This window comes from Myotis davidii, unplaced genomic scaffold, assembly GCF_000327345.1.
Source record: "Myotis davidii unplaced genomic scaffold, ASM32734v1 scaffold243, whole genome shotgun sequence".
Classification (NCBI taxonomy): Eukaryota; Metazoa; Chordata; class Mammalia; order Chiroptera; family Vespertilionidae; genus Myotis; species Myotis davidii.
This window is the reverse complement of record NW_006295183.1, coordinates 806113-818267: the sequence shown is the minus strand read 5'-3', so window position 1 is coordinate 818267 and position 12155 is coordinate 806113. Positions and strand designations below refer to the sequence as shown.

Here is a 12155-nt window from a genome sequence, read left to right as displayed (position 1 = left end):
CTCCACTGTATCTCTTCTTGGGAAAAAAATAGCTTTCTATTAGATACAAAACAACTTCAATTTTGAATTTTGTTAATTATTTTCTTGTTTAAACCTATGTGCATTTCAACTTTTCAATAATTTTTTAAAATATGTTTTTTAAATTGATCTTAGGGAGAGAGAAAGGGAGCTAGAGAGTTAGAAACATCAATGAGAGAGAAAAACATCGATTAGCTGCCTCCTGCACACCCACTACTGGGGATATGCCCACAACCAAGGTACCTGCCCCTGACCGGAATCGAACCTGGGACCCTTCAGTCCGCAGGCCAACACTCTATCCACTGAGCCAAACCGGTTAGGGCCTGAAATCAATTTTTTAAAAAAATGAAGTGGTCACTACAAGTAACAGCAGTTGACAAGAGTGAAAAACACAGACCTAGCTCCTTTTACTTTCTATCAATTTCTTAGAGCGAAGGTGGATTTTATGGGCTGGCAAGTTCATAGGTACTTTTAATAAATGTTGCATAAGGTATATGAACCAATTACTATGGGACGTAATAATTTTTAATTTAAGCTCTATCAACTGGATGTATCCAGGCCCACAGAGCTCTGGTGGTAGTAACAAAGAGGAGATAAGCAACAAGCTCTTCAGCCTTAGGGCTGGAGGCTTTTGGAGGTTTCAGGAAAGTACCAACTCTGCTGCCATTCTCTGGTAAAAGAGCCAGTCACGAATGCCCCTGCCCCAGACCCCCAAGGAGCTACTGGAATCTCATCTGACAGCTTCATCTTGACATCTAACACCTTAGCCACAGCTCAGCAAGCCGCCAATCTTGTTCCTATCAGAACCTGCCCCAGATAAAGAAATCAACAGCTTCACAACAGAGATCTCAGGGACCATGGTTATAAAAATGGTCCCTCAGAGACATTACAGGAAAAACACCAACTGACATTTAAGTTTGAATTGAGGGCTATTTGGTGTTGGGATTTCTATTTCATAGTCTGATGGAGCTGCTTAAAGTCACAGTCCACGACACTGGCTACTGTGTGCAAGCTGCTCCTCCAGCAGCCACACCCCCACCCTCACCCTCTGCCAGAAAGCCACCCAGTAACCCACTGAGCCCAACTCTGGTCTCAGAGTATTCTGGCCTCACATCAGGGCCCGAAAAAAGAAGTCCCATATGGCTCAGTTGGTTAGAGCATCATCCCATCCACCAAAAGGTAGCAGGCCCACAAAGAGAGGAGGGGCAGTACAGAGATGAATGAGCACCATCCAAGGGAGAAGAGGTCTGAAGGCAAAGGGGCTTTGAGTCAGGATATGCTTTGCAGGAAATAAGGCTGTTCTGAATGTGGGTCAGGAGAGCTCATGCATCCACTGTCACGAGCACCATCAAACACCCAGGAGCCCACAGACAGAAAGGAACAGACCAGCCCTCTTGTGTGGCCGTAGGCAGGTTACTCACATACCCTGGGTTCTGGCTCGTTCCCTAAAAGGCAGACAGAATCTCAAGTACCAAGCCTTGACTTTCCAGAGGCTGGCTGCCACATTCAAAAACCAAATATACTGGCCTTAACCAGAGGGTATAGCCAGTTGGCACACCAGCTTAATGTGAAAGGGGTGCCACCAGATCCCATTTCTAGTAAGCTCTGGCCCCTATCCTCTACCTCTCTGGCTCTATGTAATTACAGAGCTGGTGCACAGCTGAGTGTGGACATGGTAAATGCTCTTAGCTACTCAGACATTAACCTTTAACTCTCTAGTTACAGGTCTTCATCGGAGAGGGGGTAGTCTTATATGGCGAGTATATAACAAACTCTGTATTTTGAGTGGAAATGTTAGGGGGTCGTCTTATACGCCCAGTCGTCTTATACGCCGGCAAATACGGTATATGAACCAATTACTATGGGACGTAATAATTTTTAATTTAAGCTCTATCAACTGGATGTATCCAGGCCCACAGAGCTCTGGTGGTAGTAACAAAGAGGAGATAAGCAACAAGCTCTTCAGCCTTAGGGCTGGAGGCTTTTGGAGGTTTCAGGAAAGTACCAACTCTGCTGCCATTCTCTGGTAAAAGAGCCAGTCACGAATGCCCCTGCCCCAGACCCCCAAGGAGCTACTGGAATCTCATCTGACAGCTTCATCTTGACATCTAACACCTTAGCCACAGCTCAGCAAGCCGCCAATCTTGTTCCTATCAGAACCTGCCCCAGATAAAGAAATCAACAGCTTCACAACAGAGATCTCAGGGACCATGGTTATAAAAATGGTCCCTCAGAGACATTACAGGAAAAACACCAACTGACATTTAAGTTTGAAATGAGGGCTATTTGGTGTTGGGATTTCTATTTCATAGTCTGATGGAGCTGCTTAAAGTCACAGTCCACGACACTGGCTACTGTGTGCAAGCTGCTCCTCCAGCAGCCACACCCCCACCCTCACCCTCTGCCAGAAAGCCACCCAGTAACCCACTGAGCCCAACTCTGGTCTCAGAGTATTCTGGCCTCACATCAGGGCCCGAAAAAAGAAGTCCCATATGGCTCAGTTGGTTAGAGCATCATCCCATCCACCAAAAGGTAGCAGGCCCACAAAGAGAAGAGGGGCAGTACAGAGATGAATGAACTCAGCATGAGCACCATCCAAGGGAGAAGAGGTCTGAAGGCAAAGGGGCTTTGAGTCAGGATATGCTTTGCAGGAAATAAGGCTGTTCTGAATGTGGGTCAGGAGAGCTCATGCATCCACTGTCACGAGCACCATCAAACACCCAGGAGCCCACAGACAGAAAGGAACAGACCAGCCCTCTTGTGTGGCCGTAGGCAGGTTACTCACATACCCTGGGTTCTGGCTCGTTCCCTAAAAGGCAGACAGAATCTCAAGTACCAAGCCTTGACTTTCCAGAGGCTGGCTGCCACATTCAAAAACCAAATATACTGGCCTTAACCAGAGGGTATAGCCAGTTGGCACACCAGCTTAATGTGAAAGGGGTGCCACCAGATCCCATTTCTAGTAAGCTCTGGCCCCTATCCTCTACCTCTCTGGCTCTATGTAATTACAGAGCTGGTGCACAGCTGAGTGTGGACATGGTAAATGCTCTTAGCTACTCAGACATTAACCTTTAACTCTCTAGTTACAGGTCTTCATCCAGAAATTGGCTTTGAGTTTGCTGATGTGTAACTTCACACCTTTCATTATTTTCAGCAGAGGGTCTTATTCCAGTAGCCTAGCCCACCATTACATGGAAATTCTATTCCAATGATTCTGAAAACATCAAATTCCATGTATTAAATCACTTTCCACTTAAAATATCTGGAATGGTTTCTGTTTTCTGCACTGGCCTTAAATGATACAACATACATAATGGCAATCACCTGTATTTATCTAAACCTCCCTCCCCTCTGTTGTCCATTTTTAATGTAACTATGTCAGGTGTTGAAAGATCCTATGTATTATTTTATAATTAAAAAATTAATCTATAGATAAAATAAAAATGCATTTTGGCTAAAAAAACAAACAAACAAGCAACTATGCCCTGGCTGGTTTAAGTCAGAGGTTAGAGCATCAACCCACATACCAAAGTGCCACGGGTTCAATTCCTGGTCAAGAGCAGGTAGCTCAGTTGTAAGTTGGACCCTTGGCCTAGTCAGGGTGCAAGGGGGAGGCAGCCAATTGAAGTGTCTCTCTCGTGTTCATGTTTCTTTCCCTCTCCCCCCGCTTCCACTCTAAAAATCAATAGAAAAAATATCCTTGGGCCCAGCCAGTGTGGCTCAGTGGTTGAGCATAGACCTATGAACCAGATCACGGTTCAATTCCTGGTCAGGGCACAGGCCCCAGTTGTGGGCTCAATCCCCATTGTGGGGTGTGCAGGAGGCAACTGATCAATAATTCCCTCAACACTGATGTTTCTATCTCTCTCCCTCTCCCTTCCTCTCTGAAATCAATAAACATATCTATATATTTTTTAAATATCTCTGGGTGAGGATTAAAAAAATATTTTTAAAGCAACTATAACTACTGATAAACTCCTAGCACAACAGTTAGTAAGAGAGCATTCTAGCCCTAACCGGTTTGGCTCAGTGGATAGAGTGTCAGCCTGCAGACTCAAGGGTCCCAGGTTCGATTCCGGTCAAGGGCATGTACTTTGGTTGCAGGTACATCTCCAGTGGGAAGTGTGCAGGAGGCAGCTGGTCGATGTTTCTCTCTCATCGATGTTTCTGACTCTCTATCCCTCTCCCTTCTTCTCTGTAAAAAATCAATAAAATATATTTAAAAAAAAAGAGAGAGAGAGAGCATTCTATAAAATATCGCATGCCAATTTCAGACACATTGTTTTGTAAACTGGGTCACAACCAGTTCTACTCAACAAACCATCCTTCTGCTTCTTTGCTTTTAGTTCAGCTCCACCTCAACAATGTCCTTTAGAAGACGCGAGCGGGGGCCCTCAGACCATCTGGGCACAACTGCCCGTCTCCTCTCTCCACCTCTTCTCATCTTCCAACTGCGCCCCCCAAAGGCCAGTCGGTTTTATCTCAATATGAAACTCTGACCAAAAAATAGCAGCTGCCTGCTGCATTGTGCAGTGAAAAAACTTCTGGGGCTCTTGTCTGGACAAGAATGAATGCTGTGATCAGCAACATTTGCCATGAAAGCTGAGGGGCAGTGGGAGTATTTGAGCCTCATCTGCCATCCAGAACTTAAACTGCCATGGCGTCCCAGGCCATCTCTAAGGTCCAAGAGGTAGGAGAGGAAGAGAGCCTTTCAGAGGGGTGCAAGGGCCTTACCCAGCCCCTCCCTTACCTCCCTACACTGCCCAGAGCATCTTTTTCTGGCCCCTTCATGACAAATGAACTGGGCTGTGTTCCACCACCAAGTCCTCTAGCCTCATTTCTAGCAATAGAGCCATGATCTTACAATTTCAATTACAACCAAATACTGAGGATCCTGGAGCTACAATGATATTTTATGTGAATTTTGAACAGAATTTCTGAAGAGGCAGAGGACAGCCTTGCATTTAGACACCACGTTATCCATCTCTTTCCCAGTGATCAGTCCCTTCTTTCCAACTTGACCCCTGACTACAGAGAACCACTCTGGAGCCCTGGCTCCTTCCCAATGACCCCGGGGTAAGATGGCTCACTGTGCCTGCCATGCAGAGCTGCTGAGTCCACCCTCCTATGCTCCAGCTCCCACTTTCCTTCTAAAAGGGAATCTCCCTTACGTGGTGACCCACCTAAAGAAAAGACCAAACATTTCAGAAAACACACACACACAAAAGAACAAAATGAGGGGCAGGAAAGGGAGGGTGCAGTGTGAAGTGAAATTTAGAAATTTCTCTGGAGACTAATCCTTGACCAAGAAAGTCCCCAGTTATAAAGAAAGAAGCCACACACTCCCCACTCTCAGCCTGCAGTTGAAACCAGATGGTGACATATATTGGGCAGGGAGGTCCCAGGGAGGCCCACATATGCTCTAAGCAGGATCAGGTCCTACCAGAAAAATGGATACCACGTGGACTCCAGACCTCTCACCCCATATCCAAATAGACCTGGGCTTTAACCCCAACACAAGCAGTACAATACTCCAAGATGCCCCAGAGCCCAAATACTCCATGTCTCCAGAACAGTGCAATGTATTACTAGGGAGAGATGCAGCCCACAGCCCGGCATCTGCCCATGATGCCACCAGTGGTCGGGGCAGTCAGGGAGAACAGGGCACAACTGCCACCTGTACCTGCCTTAGGCAATGACAGCACTTACTTTTCAGGGCAGACAGGACAAGGCCTTCCCCAGGTCCACAGCTGAGTGCCAAACTTCTCAACAGCACTGGACAATGCAGAGACCAGACATAAGCAAGAGGACCTGAGCCGAAGTGGCTCTCCAAACCAGAATTGTGGCAGGTGAGATCCTCATTGAATGAGTAGTTCTTTGGGTCTCCATGGAAAATCACAGACAGTGTTGTCTTCATTGTTGTCTTGGTAAAACCAAAATACCAGAAACAGATCTATAGGAAGTCCTTTCACCTCTGAGAAGCCTCTCTAGCTATCAGTCTCCAACATCCCATCTCTGCAACTCTCCATGCAAAATAAATGCCAGCCAAGAAAGAAAAAAGTCATCTGCCGTGGGAAAACCAAGCATGGAGTCAAGGAACCTAAAACCACTGGCCCAGCACTGGCCAGGGCTCTCAGCCAGAGGGGCTTGGCTAACCCAGACCAGAAGAGTCTCTTCTCCCCATTCCACTCTCAAAAGTGTGAACAGATCCAAAGTCCTCATACCCTGCTACTGCACTCAGGATAAAGCCCATGCTGCTTGGCCACAGCACAGAAGGTATTTCTTTTCTTTTTTCTCTTTTTTTTTTAATATATTTTATTGATTTTTTACAGAGAGGAAAAGAAACAGATAGAGAGTTAGAAACATTGATGAGAGAGAAACATTGATCAGCTGCCTCCTGCACACTCCCTACTGGGGATGTGCCCACAACCAAGGTACACGCCCTTGACGGGAATTGAACCTGGGACCCTTGAGTCTGCAGGCTGATGCTCTATCCACTGAGCCAAACCGGTTAGGGCCAGAAGGTATTTCTGATCTGGCCCCTGCCTGCTCATGTTCTGTGTTCCACATTTTTTTATGCACTTTCTTTCTGCCTGAAATATCTGCTTCTCACTTTGTTCATGGCACCCTCTAACTCTTCCTTCCAGATGTAGAATCATCACCTCTTCAATGAAGCTTTCTCCAAACTCTCAGGTACAAGAGGAGTCCAATCTCTGGGTCACCCCTGGGCATAAAATACCTTGATTGGTCTTTTCTACACCACTTTGTGAGTTCCAGTGTACAAGCACATCTGCCTCCTCTCTAGGCAGACCTCATGCCTGGGCTCCTGGGGCCCAGGCCGAGGACTGGAACAAAACAATGGGTGCCTCACTGCGATGTGTAGAATTAATGGGTGGATGCACTGCTGCCTGGTCAAAGGAAGTCCCTGCAAGTGCGAGCAAAGGCAGGCTGGCTGTGGCCAGAGGCCCTTCTCGGGGCCTAGGCACCAGCTACAGAGGAGAGTCCCACAACTCTATCCAGTGCTCTAGCCCAGGCTTGCTGTTCTTGAGTAGAGCCACCCATCACATGTCAGAAGGCCACCACCACCGGGGTGATGTTACAATCTATTTTGAGGGTCACCCTGGAGCATCTGTCAGCCTGGTCAGCCACACCCTCCATGTGTCATCACTAACTGCTGTGGACACCCAAAGGTCCACAAACTCTGACTGAGCAAGTCATTTCCCCAAGGGACCCTCAGCTTCAGGGCCTCCTTGGCTTCCTAACACGATCAACCCAGATGCCCTTATCTCCTGGCACCACTGGCAGGGCTCTGATGTCTCCTCACCCCACCAGACCTGCTCCTGGGGTTCCCAGCTCTGGTGACTCTGCAAAAAGTATCTGAATTCCATCAGTCTGTGCTAAGCTCTTAGCTCAAACACAGTCCCTCCTTCTCCACTCTCTCTCTATTTGGGGAGTACCCAGAAAGTCCAGAAACCTGACATCAAGCTAGTTACCGACCTAACTCATTTTAGGTCCAAACGTTCTCACCTGCTGGGAAACTCTTACGTGTCCCTCAAGACCATGCCCAGTTTCTGCCTCCTCTGATAAGAGTCTTTCAGTCCACTCTCTACTGAGTAGGCCACAGGCTCCCTGAGGACAAGGCTGGCCTGTGCTGGCTTTACCTTTGTTCTCCCTGCACCTAGCATGGGCCTGGCACACAGTAGGTCTGATTAAATTTTCTATGAACCTTTAAAAAGAAACCTTTCTAATTTGATGAGCTTAGTGTGCAGAGGATGTTTTTCTACAAAAGATATTGCAGAACAAAGGCTGTTCTGGAAAATACTGACACTGACAATTGGGTTCATAAATACCTTTTACAGAAGAAGCCCATACTCAAATCAACAGAAAAACAAGTTTACAGATTCAATGAGGTGTAAGTCAACCAAGCCCAGCCAGGCCATGCCACACTTGTCTGGCACCTTTTAGTTCTGTCCCCTAAGAACACTGTGATCCCCTAAGAATCTAAATGGACATTCCATCACTCTCCTCAGGGAAGGAATGCAATGAGGAAAGGCAGCAGCAACATGGAGACACATGTCGGGGAGCAGGCAAGGACATCTGACAAGTTAAGCTACTCTATTGCACACCCTAAGCCCTGAGGCCAGGAAAGATCACCAAACATCCCAGGGGCTCAGGGCTCATCCACAAAATAGGTACATCATCATCGGCTCCACACACTTTCCAGGACACTGTGAGGATCAACTAGATAATACAAAAAAGCTACACCACCAGCCAACACCTGGGTCATGGACCAAACCCAGGTCAGAAACACACCTCCAACATTGACAGGAAACAGGAAGCAAGCTGATAATTGTTCCGTAACTGCACTAGGTCTCCTCGAAACCACACCTAGCCCATACCAACGACTGGCTACACCCTAGCCACAAGGCTTTCAGGACTTCTACAAAGAGACCATGATGGGATGTGCACATATTTGCCATTTGACAGTAGTCAACTGAAGCAGGCTACCAAGGCATACATGCCCACTGCACCTTTTTAAAACTGAGGTTTCCTGCCCGGGCCAGTGTCCTAAATGGTTAGAGCACCAGCCCTTGCACAGGAGGATCAAGGGTTTAATTCTGGTCAAGGGCATATACTTGGGTAGCAGGTTTGATCCCCAGCCTGGTAGGGGTCAGGGTGAGTTCAGGAGCCAACCAATCAATGTGTCTCTCAGACCAATGTTTCTCTCTCTCCCCCTTCCTCCCTCCCAACCCCCTCCCTTCCCCTCTAAAAATCAATGGGGAAAAAATATCCTCAGGTGAGGATTAACAACAACAAACTGAAGGTTCCAGGTTAGCTCACTGGCTACAGTTACCGTATGTAAAAATGCTGAAAACAAAAGCTGAGAAAAGATGCCCAACTCTCTTTAGTTTTGTGGCAACACCTAAGTAAGGCAATCTAACAAGACACAGGGCCTTTCCAGCAAGATCTACTTACAACTGAAATGTTAAAGTTAGATGAAGAACTCTAGGTGTCTACGTTTCAACATTCCCCTTCTGAAAAATTTTTCTTTTCTCTCTCTCTCACTCAGTTACAGAGAAAACAATCCATTTTCCTCCCTACAAGTTTAAAAAATGCTCCTCAGTCCCCTTGGCAATATGAGACTCCAGCACCAACATTTCAGTCTATACTGTAACTGTTTTCGCAGTGTTTTGTGTTTTTTTAAATCCTCACCTGAGGATTTTTCTCTCTCTCTCTTCCTCTCCTCTCCTCTCCTCTCTCCCTTCCCCTCCCCTCCTCCTCCTCCTCTTCCTCCTCCTCCTCTTCTTCTTCTTCTCTTCCTCCTTTTCTTCTTTTCTCTCTCGCTCTCTCTCTCTCTCTCTCTCTCTCTCTCGTTGTTAATCCTCACCTGGAGAAATTTTCCCCATTGATTTTTAGAGGGTAGAAGGGAGGGGGGGGAGACAGAAACATAGATGTGAGAGACAAATGAAATGGTTGCCTCTCAAACTCGCCCCGCCAAGCCTGCAACTGAGATACGTGCCCTTGACCAGTTTTGAACCTGGGACTCTTCAATGCACGGCCGACGCTCTATCCACTGAGCCAAACCAGCTAAAGCTCACAAGTTTGTTTTAAGACACCACTCTCATTCACACTAGTTCAAGCACATAAAATATATGTGCTTTTATCAGAGTGGGAAGGGAAAATAGAAGCTTTAAAGCCCTCCAATAGTATGTTTCATATCTGTAAGAGCACTAGGTGGGAATAAAAGTAAAAAATACAATAGCTTCCCATGATCAGAATTCAGAATCACAGAACTATGGAGTTAGAAGCATCTAAGCTGCTGGCCTACCTCCCCACAGTGCAGATGAGGAAAGCCCCACATTCCACCCACAATCACACAACCCTCTCAGGCAGGGATGTTACGACGTCACCGAGGAAGCAGGCAAAGCTCTGACTCCGGCCATCCTGTCCCCAGTATAGCCCTTCGGCACCACAAGGGGACAGTCCTAGGAGAGAGAAAGTATTCTGAATATTCAAAAACACATATTCAGGGTTAGTACAAAGGTCACTGAGGGGGTTGGCAAACTTCCCACACCAGACTTCAGGTCTGATGAGGAAAGCCTTTCCAAGACAGTTGCAATCATGTTATTTCATAACTTAGACACCTGCTTTGTCACAATCACTGGAAAAAAGGGAGACTGGGAGAAGAAAAAGGAAGAAGAAAAATGAAAACTCTTCCTTCTGATGCCTTGTGTCTGTCTGCTTAGATCACCATAAAATAGGGAACCTCCCTAATGCTGACTTTAATGAGGGCCTTCCTAAAGCTGGTTCAACTGGTGTTCAAGTCCCTGGACAGAAAAACAAGTTTATGAGCAGCATAAAGTCAGCTGATTCTGACCATGTGCATGCTGTTTACCCTGAGATGACAGGCCAGTCGCTGCCACAGTTTTGATGAATGCTGTAGAGACTCTATTACCCCTTTGAAGGCTACTGGGGCCTCTACATGACTAAATGCCATAAAATGAACCTTGAATGCAGTAAGAGTATGAGAAGGAGGGAGGTCACAAACACCACACTTCAGTGGGGGGAACCCCATTTCAAGCGCTGAATGGTTAATGCAAACCTGTTGCTTGTTTCTCTGACCTATGAGATAGCTCATTACTAAAGAGAAGTCCCCTCCTCTGCCCCGGATGGATCTAGTTGTCATCAAAGGCTGATGCTTAAACCAGGCGATGCCTCGTCAGGTAACAGAGGCAGCCCAGACCCATGTGGCTCGGAGGTTCACAACATTCACAAGTGTCTGCCAGGAGACTTCGAACTCTGACCACAGGGAACAGCTTGGTGTTGGGGGAAAGGTGATGGTAAGGAGGGGCTTACCCATCTCTTCCTTTGCTGACAATCTTCACCTCAAAGTAATAAATGCCACAGGCAGCAGGTATGGGATGGGTGGCACGCACTGAGGCTGCATCTTTGTGATTTTTGCCATGACCTAATTAGAGAGGGCAAGGGATAAATTTCAGCACAAGGAAATGCAAATGGGCAGACACCTCATTCTTCTCTGATCATGACAACTTCACCACTCCATGGCCAGAGGAGGCTCTGACACAGTCTAAGGAATAATTAGACAACTGAACAAACACATAAACCTCCCACCTTTGGCTCACCTCCTCCTGAGAATAGCAACCCTCCCACACAAACCAAAGGAGGGTACAGGCAATGTGGATACATGAGAGATATTTCCCAAAACTGCCTGCAATCTAGACTCTCCAGAATACAGGCAGCCCACCTGGGAGAGCAGAGGAGAAGGCACGTCCCGCCCCCGCCAACTTTAGCACAGAACCCCAGGACCAGTCTGGGAGTCTGGCAGATCAGCAAGCCCATGGGCCTCTGGCTCGGGGAGAAGATGTGACTATCCCTTTACCCCTTTCTTCAGACACTGCTGAAACTAAGCAGTGGTAAGAAGGGCCCAGCTGGAGCTGGAGCTATCCCAGGACACGCAGGAAGGCCCTCGGGTGGAAGGTCCAACCGAGCACTGGTCTGGTCACACCTGTTGCAGTTCTCTTGACATCGGGTGTTTCAGGGCAGAGCAGACTAGGCACTTCAGCCTCGGCCTGGTCAGCCCCACCACGCTGGACACCCGCAGGGACTAGGGCCTAACTCGGAGCACAGGGCCGGGGAAGGGACGTGATGGGGTAAGGGCTGGGCAGCACAGCCACCGGGCAGACGCTCTGGCCTTTTCCTCCCTCCTCCAAACAGGCTAATACCTTTGTAGTGGACGCGGAGGTTACCCTGGGAGAGGCCGATGTAGTTGTACTTGTCCTTGGGGCTCCAGGAGCGCGGCAGCGGCGTCTCGTGCTGGTTGACCGCGGGGTACAGGCGCTGCAGGCGCCGGCTCAGCTCCTGCTCCCCTGGGGACGGCAGCCCGCCCCCAGCGCCCCCGCCGGAGGAGTCTCCAGCCTGCGGGCTCCCAGCTCCCCGGTCCGCCGTCGCCGCCGCCATCTTGGAGGGAGCTGCTATTGTGTCACTGGAGGCGGGGAGGAGCGGGACCAGATCCGCACCGCTCAGCCAATGACCCGAAAGTCTACCGGAGCCGCAGGGAAACCGAGTCCGAGTCCGGCACTTCTCTTTCAACACGGCCACGCCTCGCCACATTTCGA

The 12155-nt window shown here is 48.1% G+C and overlaps 1 protein-coding gene across 2 annotated transcripts in view; it reads right to left on the bottom strand.

Moving 5' to 3' along the window:
- The window catches only part of RANBP10 (RAN binding protein 10), a 58481-nt gene extending 46350 nt beyond the window's left edge, over window positions 1–12131 (bottom strand). The window contains exons 1-2 of one of the 2 annotated variants that reach the window (XM_006769763.2): window positions 11763–12131; window positions 10876–10987 (exon numbers count right to left, since the gene is read on the bottom strand). In XM_006769763.2, the coding sequence (XP_006769826.2) occupies window positions 10876–10987; window positions 11763–11997 (347 nt within the window). In that variant the 5' untranslated portion in view covers window positions 11998–12131. Of the gene's footprint in view, window positions 1–5727; window positions 6052–10875; window positions 10988–11762 lie in introns of those variants that run through there. The other variant, XM_015567837.1, reaches the window with a different exon arrangement.
- Between the last annotated feature and the right edge of the window lie 24 nt (window positions 12132–12155).